This window comes from Notothenia rossii (genome assembly GCF_949606895.1).
Source record: "Notothenia rossii genome assembly, chromosome: 5".
NCBI lineage: Eukaryota > Metazoa > Chordata > Actinopteri > Perciformes > Nototheniidae > Notothenia > Notothenia rossii.
Window position 1 is genome coordinate 78,565,734 of NC_136903.1, and position 13,959 is coordinate 78,579,692.

The 13,959-nt window shown below is 40.6% G+C and overlaps 1 protein-coding gene across 1 annotated transcript in view; it reads left to right on the forward strand.

The window, feature by feature from the left end:
- The window catches only part of mdfi (MyoD family inhibitor), a 28,910-nt gene extending 17,463 nt beyond the window's left edge, over positions 1–11,447 (forward strand). The window contains exons 4-5 of the mRNA XM_079683441.1: positions 6,353–6,718; positions 7,712–11,447. Coding sequence (XP_079539567.1) covers positions 6,353–6,718; positions 7,712–7,965 — 620 coding nt within the window. The 3' untranslated portion in view covers positions 7,966–11,447. The remainder of the gene's footprint in view (positions 1–6,352; positions 6,719–7,711) is intronic.
- The last annotated feature ends 2,512 nt before the right edge of the window (positions 11,448–13,959 follow it).

Sequence of the window (13,959 nt, forward strand, 5' to 3'; positions counted from 1 at the left end):
AAAACACTTTTCATTCACTTAAAAAACATGGTAAAAGTTTTTTTTGTCGAAGATAAACAATGCACAAAATATAGGTTAAATAAAACTATGATAAAAACTTACAAGGACATTTAGCAGGACTGGGACTAAAGAAAAAATGGCAGACAAAATTAACACTACAACAATTACTTAGGGTTTGTTATTGTGTCTTTCGTGAACCTCAGCTTGTCTGGCGTTTATATATTTTGTGTGTGATCTGCAACCCATCAATCAAGCAGTATCCGCTCCTCAGGCTTTATGATGAGCGTAAAGACGTTACCGAATAGCTGTGACTCAGGTCTGTGGTGAGGTCATGGCTGTCTGACATCTGCCAATGTGTTTGCGAGTGAGAGGGTGAGGAAACAGAAGCCAAAACAAATTCCTCATCCTGTCTCACAGTGATGACATCAGAGCTATAGAATGCATCTGGCCCTTGGCCCATGAAGAGCTGTCTGATAACAATGTACGGAGAAAGCAGTTCACAAGTGTGACTGTGTACGCACAAGCACACACAGACACACACTTCCTGTCACTGGTGTCATGAACACCCTGCCTTCTTTGACGCCACTGTCGCAGCAAGATAAACATGTTCACAGATGTTTAAATGCTTGCACACTTTTGGTCTCACGAGGAAACAATGACATGTACAATAATACACCACTGACATGATCACAGTAGCATTTATGATTCCTGCACTTTGTTTATTTGTATCGGTTTGAAATTATCTTCTGATCCAAATCAGATCAAAGCATAAAACAGATATAAAACAGACCCTTTTTTTTGCATGTGCCAATCAGGGCATGGAAGTGCGTGTAAGGAAAATGTTGAGAGGAGCTGTTTGTTATTATCTTGTCATCAAAGGGGAGGGGTGTGCAGTGTGTTGTTGGTGGGAAATCTAACAGAGCTGTGTCATTGGCTTTAATTAGAGAACAGTCACTGTGCTCAAACAGTTTTCCATCTCTGTTCCTCTGCTTTAATTCTCTCTTTTCTTTTCATTCAATCTCTCTTGTCTTCTTCTGAATATAATTATGATCTATATATACGTTTAGTCACAAATAAACCGATACACTATATTTGACATGTACTATCAGGTAGAGGTAATGGTGACACTGTCAGTCGTGTGTGAAGGAGGTGGATGGAGGAAGTCTCAGGTCAGGGATTAGTGTTGCAGTTTGTCATGTTGTTATTGCAAATCCGCTGCTTGGTCCTCTTTAAAGGCCTAAACCACTTCAGGAAATATTTGCACTGTTTTTACATGACTTTGTCGGGTGAAAGTCACAAACAAAGTCAAACTTTGCAAAAATAAATATGTAATGGAGTGTTTTCAGACATTTGCAGGGATTACATTTGTATCTGAATGTCAAAAAACCACAAGAAAACATCAATTATTTTGTTTTCCAGAACTTTTGTGTATTGGGCAAGTTGTTGTTATGCATTGTGGGTCATATTTTATGTTTTCTTCCAGCAAAAAGAGAAAGAAATGTTCTTGGCAAATTTCAAATCTATATACAAAAGACTAATTCCAAGTGCACAGCTTTGTTATTCCTGGTATAGAAACGGCTTTTTCCGCAAACTTGTGCAGGCACGAACACATCTGTCAAATTGCAATCACTCAACCCTTTTGAGCGTTGAGATCTTATTTAGGCTTATTATGTAGACCTTTTATAACAACAAGTAGTGGTGCTGAGTCTGCTGTTTAAATACCAATTCGGCCTTTTCTCTTTGCAATCATGAGGTTTGATTGGGTTCTAAATGTCATGAATTAACACTTAACTGAGACTTTGTCTCTCCACTTTGCTAGAAGTGCAGCTCCACCCTCAGGAGCCAAAACAAGCTCCAACATCTCAAACTAAAAATAAATGTTAATCAAACAATCAATCAATCAATCAATCAATCAATCAATCAATCAATCAATCAATCAATCAATGTTCATTTATATAATCCAATATCACAAATGTTACATTTGTCTCAGTGGACTTCACAGTTTGTACAGAATATCAGTATGACAATACGACACCCTCTGTCCTTAGACCCTCACATCGTACAAGGAAAAACTTCCAGAGAAAACCCACAGTTTAAAGGGAAAAATGGGAGAAACCTCAGGGAGAGCAGCAGAGGAGGCATCCCTCTCCCAGGACGGACAGACGTGTTAACATGTCATTTACACGATAACACTGAAATCAGAGCTTCCTATTGTACCTCTGTCTGTGTAAAGCTTGGCTATTGTGTCACTGTATGCACATCATATTTTAATGTTCTGTATGTATGATTTGACTACTCGAAGAACATTTAAATTGAGGCTTTTGTAGGATAAGTGTGTTGCTTTTTTGTATGCATTGGTATCTTTAACCTGTCAGCACAAATAAAACCAAGACAAACAGACCATTGCCTTCAGTGATCAAGTTTTCACTTTGTCAAGTACTTTTATATCTGAAATGTTGTGTGGCTCAGATTCTAACATACACATTATGTTAACCTCGTTAGCCTTTAATTGTATGATAGAATTCAATGTGTGTTAACATTGCTATGACCAAACTAAGTGGTTATTTTTTCATTAAAACTAACATGAAGTAGCTTTTTATTAATCTAGAGGTAATTCAACATTTCAAATGTAATTGATGCATCAGTCTATGTGCTACTTTTTCAATGCATTAGAAGGCCGCATCAAAACAAACCACTATTTACCGCTATAATGTTGGTTTGGGGGCTTTATAGGAGCCAAACATGTGGCAAAAACTCATTGAAAACTTCACCAGCAACATATCATTTTCCCATTCTCACATTTTTAGTAGTTGACACTTTTGGCCCACAATTAAAAACAGCACAACTATGCAAGACAATCTCAGAAGGGAGTTAGTGATTTCTTTATTGTCATCATAAATGACCCATGTCCTCCTTGATAAAAACAACTTCACTGCAAACCGCAATAATGTGCATCAGTGTTGAGCGTGAGTCAAACATATTTGATTGGATACTGAGCCTCTGCTGTGCTTAATAATGCAAAAAGCATTTCTATTTGCTTGTGTTTTGTTAGGTAAGGGGCACATTTCTGGTACATGCAACATTCACAATTGCATTTGGGAGCGCAGATTTTGTCTGATGAAAAAATATATTTACATTTCATCACTCTGTCCTAAATAGACAGACAAACATGCACCAGAGTAGACGGGAAGATAAAGCAGCTGGAATAGAGACAGAGTTCATACTCATACTGGTGACTCATTCTAGTAGAGCAGAGAGAGAGACAGAGAGAGAGAGAGAGAGAGAGAGAGAGAGAGAGAGAGAGATGAACAGCAGATCTTTGGTCTGGGAGAGAGGTGTGTAAGTACAGGGTGGCTGAGAGATGCCAGAAGAGAAGGAAGAGGTGGAGGGTGTGTGAATGGGGGTGTGTGTGCTGCCGCATTCAACTGATGGTGACTCACTGGTGCTCGCTCACTGGCCCAAGACATCTGCATGGACAAACAGTCACACACACACATTGTAAGGGTTGCAGGACCCCCAGTGGCCAACCCTGCTGTGTTAGCACCATACACACACGCTCTGTGGTTTCCCAGTCTCATCATGTTAATCCCACAGTCATTTGGCTCTTTATTTGCTGTTATTTTTAACTAGCTCCCACTGCTGAATCATTGTGTTTATGAGTCACACCCATGCTTCCTCCAAATAGGCAGCAACCCATTTCTCCAACTTTGTTTTCTCTCTTTCTCAGTCCATATTTCTCCCTTACGTTCTTGATCTCAGACAAAGGGACCTTGTGTTTTTTCTGTGTGTGTGCATGTGCATATGAGTGTGTGTCCGCACGTGTCCTTGCATGCATATATTTGTGTGAGAGTGGGCCTAACCTCAAGCTCTGTTTGGAGACAGGCCTGACTCCCCGTCTCTGTCTGTCTGTTTGCTTGCCAGATCCGCCTATGTACTGCGTTCATACCCTCACACACATGCACACCACAAACTCACAAAAAGGATGAATTTCTCTACAACTCACAATCCCCTGGACAATACACACCCAGTGGGAATGCTTCCCTCCCGTCTTTCTAATCCCTTCTTCTCTTACCGACCTACATCCTGGCCAGCTCAGAGTGAAAATACAGCATTGTGCAAAAGGTTAGAAGGGAGCAATAAGAAAGACAGACAGAAAGGGAGGAGATGAAGTGAAGTAAGAAAAGAGGGAGAGACATAACACAGGAGAGAAGCAAGTATTGACTTTTTACATACTTTAGATTAGTATGGCTCCTTTTCTCTAGCCCTGCACATGCATACATGTCTACACACTAATGCACACACACACACACACACACACACACACACACACACACACACACACACACACACACACACACACACACACACACACACACACACACACACACACACACACACACACACACACACACACACACACACACACACACACACTGGCCCTGCAGCCTGCCAAACATCTGGAGCAAAGTTAGAAAAACGCTGAATGAAAGAATCTTTAATAACACTGGATTGGTTGTGTGACTACGGCCTTTAGCCAATCAAAACAGGCCTGGATGGGTTATCTGTCTCTGCGCGGTTATCGAACGGACGCTTTTATTGCCAGTCGTGTTTCATAGCCAGAGCTCAGGACCACACTGTGTGTGTGCATCTGAGAGGTACTGCCTTCCTGCTTTGATTTTTTCTCGCTCTGTTGTCTAACCTGCCCTGTTAATCTTCACCACGTCTCTCGACACCAGATGCTTTCAGGTCAAGAAAATATTTAGGGTCTCAATAGGATGGTATTAAATACTACCGTAATATATAAAAACCAGGCTTCCATTTTATTCTTCTTTTCAGGGTGTGTGTTTTGTTTGGCAGCGAAGGTGTGCTTTTCTGCCTCCATAACTTCGGCTAAGTAGTTGGAGGTAAAACATACTAAGTGGAATATTGAGCCAAGATTAACAAAATGTGCACACTGTTTGTAGGTACTCTATTCTTCCAAAAGATGAATTGATAGGATGAGCTTATACACAGAAAAACACTCTGGTCTTCTTCTCTTACACTCTTTTCATGTGTCTTTTTTTGCCCGTCATGTCTTTATTGTTGTATAAGAGTCTAGACTAGTAGGTTCAGGGGTCAGTTCAGCAAATACAGAACTCCTCCCTTGAGGTTTTGCCTTTAGGGTAGGCTTTGTAATTGAACTCAGTTTCCCAGAGCCTCCCTCTGCACAACGCCTCATCACCACAAGTCTGCACGCACGCTTAGAGGGTCCTCGGCCCTGCCTCAGAGCTGTACAGTGATCACCTGCATTAGCTACACATGTTGGCAAGCCTGCTCGCACACTATATACATATTTTATCCCTAAATGCTTTAAGGGATGCTTCAATCTGAGAACACAAATAATTGTTGAAATTCTTTATCAAGCACACATGTCAAAATATACCCTGGTTCAAACCAGGGTATATCTCAAATGGAAGGATTTGCTGTATGTGTCTCTATTTTGTAATGCATACTAAAAGTATGGCCTTTAGATTGCTAGTCTGAAAAAAAGGGTTAGTCACATAAAATAATGTATAGATTAATTGACAATGTGAGTATACTTACGGTGTTAGGCTGCATCTATACGGAGACAAAAACGAAAACCAAATTCGATTTTAAAAAAGTCTTCCATCCACACAGTATACTGTAGGCTCAAGAAACGTGTCCGTCCACACGAGGCCGCTCGACCCGCTGGAGACGCTGTAGTACATATGCCGGGCCTGTAAGTGGCGCTGTACTTCCGCCACAAAACACACCAAAAGCAGCGAAGAAGACCCCCCCCCCGAGCATGGTTGCCATGGTTGCCATGGTTGCCTGGTTGCCATGGTTGCCTGGTTGCCCTTCTGTTTATTCTCCGTAGCAGTAGCTACTGAGCATGCTACAGCAGTGAGCAGCAGAGGTGGGGAGAGGCGGGGCTATGGCTTCATCGTTATCAGGAAATTATCGTATAGGACGTACACACGAAGCCGTTTGGCCCTCCAGAGCGTTTCGTTTGTAGATCTACCCACCTTGGGACCCGTTATTGTTTGAGGGCTCCGTTTCCGCGGTTCCGTTACGGCCTCGCCGAACGCCGATGCAACCTGTTTCGTGTCCGTGTGGACGGGGTCTTAGTCTATCATATACATGTGGGCCTTCATAATATATTCTCATCAGAGCTATATCACAATTCGACACAACTAAAAAGTACCTTAAAAGTGCAAGTGCAAGCTTATCATTTATATGACAGAACAAAAGCAACACTGAGTTAAACTGAAGAGTTTTGAATTTGTATTCACTTTGAAATGCATACAACCCCCAGCCTATTGTAAATTAATTCACCTGTGTCCTTTCGCAGCTCAACCAGCAGCCAGATTTACGCCCGCCCGCCACACCCAGCCATGTCAGACACAGCCCAGCGGCCAACAACGCAACGGAGCCAAGCACCACGCACACAGACACTCCCCTCACACGCACTGTCCGCATCACACGCCTCGCACACACACACTCCAGTCCAACGGGGTCAGGAACGGGGGCCTTCATCAGCATCCTAAGCTGGGCTCCCTCCCAAGAGGGGAATCCTCCACCTCCTCGTCCTCTTCGGCGGGACCCAAACACACCAAGAAATTGCGGTCCAACCCTTCCATCACATCCCAGAGCAGCAAGAGGAGCAAGAGCAGCTCCAAGAGCAACAGCTCTCAGGTTCCTGCAGAGTCACAGGACGGTGAGATACAGACACCGACGAAGGGGGGGGGGGGGACAACAACACGAAAGGGATGGATAGCAAGCAAGGTTCAACGTTTTTCATATGTCTCGTCAGATTGAAGGATCATAACGCTATTTTCACATCTTCATTGACCCAGAAGTAGAAATCATTTACATTTCGTTTTGCAATTTGTAAGATTATTGCCTGTATTACCATTGGTGGGTTGTATTAAAAGAGCAAAAGCAGCAGCCCAGAGTTCAGCTAAGTTTAACAGTATATTTCATACCCACTCAATGTAAAATCGTACTTAATCTTTACCAACTTAAAAAGCCAAATGAAATATATTAATCAAAAACCAAAGGAGTAATTTAACAAACTTTAAAATATGAAAATATATTAACCTCTGCATTCCTGTAATAAATCCACTTTTGTGTCTTTGAAACGTGAGTGGGTTAGATCCATGGCACAGTGTGAAAAGTATGGCATTTAACATTTTCAACTGGTAACTGTTATATGTGGAAAAGGCCACCTTCTCATGACATTCGCTAATTAAAAAGTAGCAACTGTCATGTCTTTTACATGACTAATACTGATACTGGGGGCTAAAAAAAGAAGAGAGGAGTTATGTGGTTGAGCAGCGAGGGCGAGGTAACTTATTCCCAAGAAAGATTTTGTAAGACCAGAAATGTGTTTTTTTAACTCCTATTAAAGAAAAAAAGTGGTAAGTCAGTTTACTAATGCCACCAGGACATTGGCCATCCTTAGCCTTTAGCCTGGCACTGAAGGAAAACGTGTTCTTGTGAAGTAATTACTCAATCATGTTTCATCATTTCTGACCTATCACAGTGAACGTGATGCCAAGCTACTTCTGACAAAACTTTTTATATTTCTTTGCTTCATTAGCATGACATGTGACAGAGAAAATACTGACGGATTAGCATATAAACTATTGACATAAGAAAAGTAATTATGAGTGGGCAATGATAAAACTCTGTCTCTCTTTCTCTGCAGACTGCTGTGTTCACTGTATTCTGGCCTGCCTCTTTTGTGAATTCCTAACTCTGTGTAACATCGTGCTGGACTGTGCCACATGCGGCTCCTGTGCGGGGGACGACTCGTGTTTCTGCTGCTGCTGTGCGTCAGAGGAGTGTGGCGACTGTGAACTGCCATGTGACATGGACTGTGGCATCATCGACGCCTGCTGCGAGTCTGCAGACTGCCTGGAGATCTGCATGGAGTGCTGCAGCCTTTGCTTTTCCTCTTGAGGGCCCCAGCTGCCACCACAGGGGGCAAAGTACTGCTACAAACTGCCACAGCCCAGGAGCAACTTCAACCAGTGTCTCACCAGAGCTGGGAAGCGCTAAACATCCTTGTTGCCTGTGCTCTGTGGTTAACACTCTATTGAAGGGCCTAGTTGGCTCTTGAATTAGGTTTCGTACAAGGTTTGTCAAGCAATAACCTGCTGAGAGCAGTCAATGGTGATTTCTCCTCTCTTTTATTGATCAAACGATGGGACAGTAGCTTCCCGCCTTTGCTGCGGCCCCTTGCTACACAACTGGATGTATGATGTAGAGGGATTTCCAGCTCTGGTCTGGGACTGTCTGCCTGACTGTGCAGACCGGGCCTCCGGACCCTCGCAGAACAGGCTATTATCACAATGGAGCCCCTTGTGCCGTCTGAATCAGTGGAGTTCTCCAAGCATGAAAAATGACCTCCAAAGGCAAATGAGAAAATGGCTCCATTTAACCGGATTTTAGTGTTTCTGTAGATAAGAGCAGCAGCATAATGGGAAAATGGACGCTCAGATCTCAATAGAAACATACTCTGTCCTCCTGTCCTTGGCAAGGTCAAAGTCTTCCACTTTGATTGCGTACAGTGGCCTTTGTGACACACACTCACAGACACACACACACACACTTAGTGGTGGATCCACCGCTGTCTTTGTTCTTATTGCAATGTACAAAAATATAAAACGTTAATGGTGGCTTGTGGCAATACTACAGACGAATTCCTTTTGTTAATATTCATCTCACTGTCTTATTCAGAGAAGAATCATGAGTGTCGTGCATCAGTCGGAAAATGGGTCCAATTAAATGAGTACTCTAAGTGACTTTTGAGTGAACGGCTGATTGCATTCGTCATGGACACATTCTCTACTCTAACATGTGAAGGGAGAGAGTTCTTAATCAAAGGTCTCTCCTCATTTAATGTTTCACATCTTGTTTACTTTTACATTGTTTATTTTGAGGGGCTTCGGCTGGATTCAGTGGATTCCTCATCATCTAACAAAAGTCAAGGCTGGAAGAGGATTGGATCGCATCATCTCTTTTTCAACATGTTTGATTTTTCTTTGTCATTGTGTTATGTGAACAGATGGCCTTGGCTTAGCTTAGCTTAAGGCCTGCATTTTGTAGTAGATTCCTCGCCTTTACCAAATATCTATTAATCCTTGTTTTGTAGATTTTAGTTAAGCTATTTGCATTTCTCCTCTAATGTGAAAATCACATTTCTGTGTTATCGGGTTATGCCGGGCTCTCTATAAAGCAGACATTGCTCAACATCTCATTTAATTCCTTGAGTGAAAATCTCACGACATTATGTTAACTTAGATGCATATGCTCACAGTGTGAATAGTTACGCTTTTGATAACAGGCCCGCACTCTCGTATCCTCAGATGCATATCTTCTCCGACTCAATACCTCTTGAGATGTCGCCCATATCTGTTGTGCATTTTAAAATGACTTGATACAAATCTCTCTCCTCTCTTATCAAATACTGTTTGTGCAATCCTTTTTTCTTGGAAATACCAAAGAGTTTTCCTCTGACTGGACAAGTTTTTAGACAGAAGGGCTGAAATATAACACTGTTGATTAAGAGTATACACTAAATCTGCCAATCAACCTGATAACACAGAAGCAGAACGTTTTTGGAAATCAAGAAATGCAACTTGAAAATACATTAAGACCTTTAATTTCTGTTTATAAAGGAAAGGATGTGTTTTAAATGTTGACACGTTTCAAAATCCCTGGAGTGCCCTGGAAAATAATGCAATTTAAATAACAACACAAAGAGATTTATGAAGGGAGAACTGGATTATATAATGTTGTGTATAGAATTTATTACAATTTCATTTGTTTGGATTAACAACATATTCCCAGTGCAGATTGTGAAGATGTTGCTTCATCCAACGACCTGTTCTCTGTCACCAGACCAACCATGTCACTAAAAGAAATATGGATGGACTTTAATAATAATAGTCTATGGGGATGCAAAGCTAATCCATACATTTAAAAGCTAAATAAAAACACTGGTTTGTTAATAGCAGAAGTCAATCATTAAAAATGATGCAGATAAATCGACAAATGTAAATCAGATTAAACTAGTTAATGATAGCATTACTGGCCTCCACTGAAGACAATGGCCTGGCTACCCTGCCTTTTAGCCGGCAGTGTTAAAACTAAACTAAAAAGTATTACTAACTGGAATATTAATAAATACTAACATATGTTTGCTACCCACTGATTCGACAGCACAAACAATAGGTCTGCTTTAGGCTTGATGATTTTTAGACAGATTATGAGTTCCTTTACAAAGAATCATGATCATTATTACCAGAGATGTGACTAATCCATGTTTCCTATTGCCTGTTTATGACTGTGCTTAAAAACAACCTCACGCACTCTTGCTCAAGTTTCAAGATTCTTACACAGCTCCAGCTTCTCACTGACCCCAAACTTTTATTTTAAAACCAAGGTAAATCCAGATTGCATAAATGGAAAGCTCCAAGACATGCTTTTTGGTAATCTGTTTCATTTTATTATGTTAAATTGATTTTATTTGCTTGAATTCCTGTTTGCAGCAGAGATGGAATTTGGTTAAAGTTCAACAGAAACCTACCTGTGACAGAAAGAACAGCTTTGCAACTCTCATTTTGGCTGTAGATCTTATAAACAAGTCGAACCCTCCTGTGAAGTTCCTGCTTTTCCTAAATTAGCTTAGCCTGGGTGTTTAAAGAGCTCCTCTTGGAGTATGTCAACTCTTTGTTGTGCAGTGCATCAAAAATCATGTGAAACGATATTTTACTAAACGTCTGGGTTGAAAAACAGTAAACATATCATTTAAGTTTTATTTAATGATGTCTGATTACGATTTTATGACTTGATCATTAAATACTTTTTAAGTCCATCCTGAAAAGGGCCTCAGTAATTGGTTGCGAATGGTGGCAGTCTGATGGATTGAAAACACTGACTGGTTGGTCTGGAGATGGAGAATATGTCTGGATGTAGAGAGATGAACAACTGTCTTACATTTCGGTCACACTCTGGATTGTAAAAATTGCTTGGGGATATGGATTTCATGTTTTAACTGTACTAGACAGATTCAAATATTTCCCGCTCAGTCATTACAGTAATACTTGAAGAAAACAAGTTGACTTTCAATGGTGTCCATAATCAGTATTATCAGTATTTTTGTTGGAATTACCTAACTACAAAAATGTTGAATTGTTGACTTTCCAAGATTCATTATTTTAATCATAAGACGTCATTTGGATATTGGTTTGAAAAAACTGGCCTATTCTGGCAGTCCTCTGAAAGTTATATTAGCCTAGATTAGTTGTTACTCGACCATAGTCCACTATAATGTCATTTTGTTTACACTACACCCATTTTATGTCAATTTGAATTGCTGTCCTGGAAGTCACGTTAAAATCTCTTAGTTTAAGACTGAATAAACAATGTGAACTCCAGCCTACACGTGTCATTCTTTCTCCCTTTTCACATAGGCTCCAAGCTTATTACATTATGGCCTTATTGCATTACGGTTACACAAATACTTGGGTTGTACTGTAGTCTGGTATTTTAAAAAGTGTTTTTGTAGCAGAAACGAATCTAATAGAAACAAAAAATTGCTTAGTCATCACCTGGAGAGTGTTGAATTACTGAAATTCCAGATGGAGCTTAAACTGTTTTTATACATTTGACCTTCTCTTCTGCACTGCTTGGCCCACTTACAAAAAATATTAGGAAAGCAAAATATGTATACATTAAAAACAGTGAAAGAATACACTGTTGCTAAGAAATTGCCATTGCTTTCTTTTGAATTCATCTCCATGTTTTACATTCACTCAAGTAAAAGAACAAAGGTTTGAACTTAACTCAAGGTATCAAAAGCAATGGTTATATCACACCATTACATGATAACATACCTTAAAGATAGGGTAGGTAATTTTGGGGAAACCAGCTCGAGTGCGCTAGAATTTGAAAGTTTGCAGCCGAAAAAAATCTGCCCCTTCCTTCAGACTTCCTTACAGATCCCCAATGACATGACCAATGAGGGCACGAGATAAGTTTGCGCACAGATGGAAGGCTGACAGGCAGGTAGGCCATCCAGTTATTTTAGCCGGGACGGTGAAAATAATTGGTTGTGCTTTTTACAGCGCCACGGCTTCCACAGATGACATTTTTGCATGTATTTATTTTCAAAGCATTTAATATATTCATTGCTATCGGGATGTTAAGAGCATTCCATGGAATATAACAAAAAGTGTTTCTGAAGTGAATTACCTACCCCACCTTTAAGTCTTGAGTAGATGTACTTAGTTGCATTACAAAATTGATTAACACCACATGTTTAAAATTGAGTATGCTTTAGTATAGTTAGGAATCAAGCATTTAGCTAAAAGTAATGCATAAGCATGTAAAATATTTAGCTGAAATGTTCAATTGTATGATACAAATATTCAAACAATATACGTCAATAATACTACCGAAAGAACACATTCGGATTTGAAGGGTGGTGTTGATAACGTTTTTTTGAACCCATCCTTTAGTGCTGTGGGGTGACGTCAAACAAATTGACTTGGAAGCCACAGATAAAAACAAACCAAATAACATAAAATTCAATATAGAGGTAGGTTAAAAAACTGACCATGTGTTACATAAAGTGTCGACCATGTGTTACATAAAGGGACCATGCGGTAAAAGCAGTATAGCTTTATTTCTCTCGTTTTAAACAGTGTTGTTGCTCATTTTCCTGCTGTGTTTTATTATTTCTCATAAAAATATTTTAGCATCTGCAAATTTCCCAAAAACCCCACCAGATTAGATGATCTCTGAGTTGAGCAGAGCGAGAGAAAAAGGGGGAAAAGGGAGAAAACAGAAACAACTGTGCTCATGCAGAACAGCCCTTTAATGTGTTTTTTTAAAGGCTGGCCAAAGCCTTTCAGTAGGAATGCGTGTTCAGGCCAACACATGAGTGTGGAGAAATGCAGGGGACTCTTACTGTTTGAGATGTTCTTCTTCCCCTGCCTTTAATCTTTTCTCCCTTTTCATTCTCTTTCCGTCTTGAGAGTGGCCAGCAGTAAGATCTGATGAAAACAATTCCTGTCTTCTGTGTTTGTGCGCATGCATACTTGTGTGCACACCTGTGTAATGACCACTGGGTGTGAGATGTTGGCCAGCCGCTGCTTCTTGTAGACTGAGTGTAGTGTTCACTAATAGGAGGGTCAGAATCTGGGTCCCAGGCAAAGTCCAGTAAAGGATTCATCCACTGTGTGTTTGTGTGTGCCATCCTTCATGAAGATACAAATTGTGTATTGCGGAGGGGGTTCAAATGACTCAGGTTAGACAGAGAGGCAACTCAAGCCCTTGGAGACACTGAGGACATATCTGGACATCTGCAACTGTTTTGCAGGAAGCCATGCTGGAGTCGACCCTCGTTTCCTTTTCCATAAGCACACATTTGCAAACACACAAACTAAAATAAAAAATGATGTACACCCCCTCCAGAAATTTCACATGCACAAAGCGGGCACAGGGGACAAGTGGCTATTGAATATTAACCATGAAATTACAAAGGCTGCATTCTAATGGAGGTGAAGAGGTCAGAAGCTGGGATGGAAATCATAAATTAATACCCCTGACATGACAAGTCGCTCGCCCTTGGCTCCCACCAAACACAGCTCTACCCTCCTCCACTGAAGTCACAAAGACACCTATGGAAATACTCCATTTATTATTAATTTTGGGTCAAAGGAATGCAGACACAAGAAGTCATACAATATGCCTGTTACTTTTTGATGTGACCATTGTATGAGGCGACGAGTATGTAACCTTCAAGTGTGGCTACATCTATAGGGATTATTGATTTAAGTGTCCTCGGGGATAATTTCAACTATTTTGCATCTTTTGCAATCCATTTAAATCAGTGCCTTTCATATCAACGCTTTGGCATTGTAATTTGTGATGATTATGAATAAC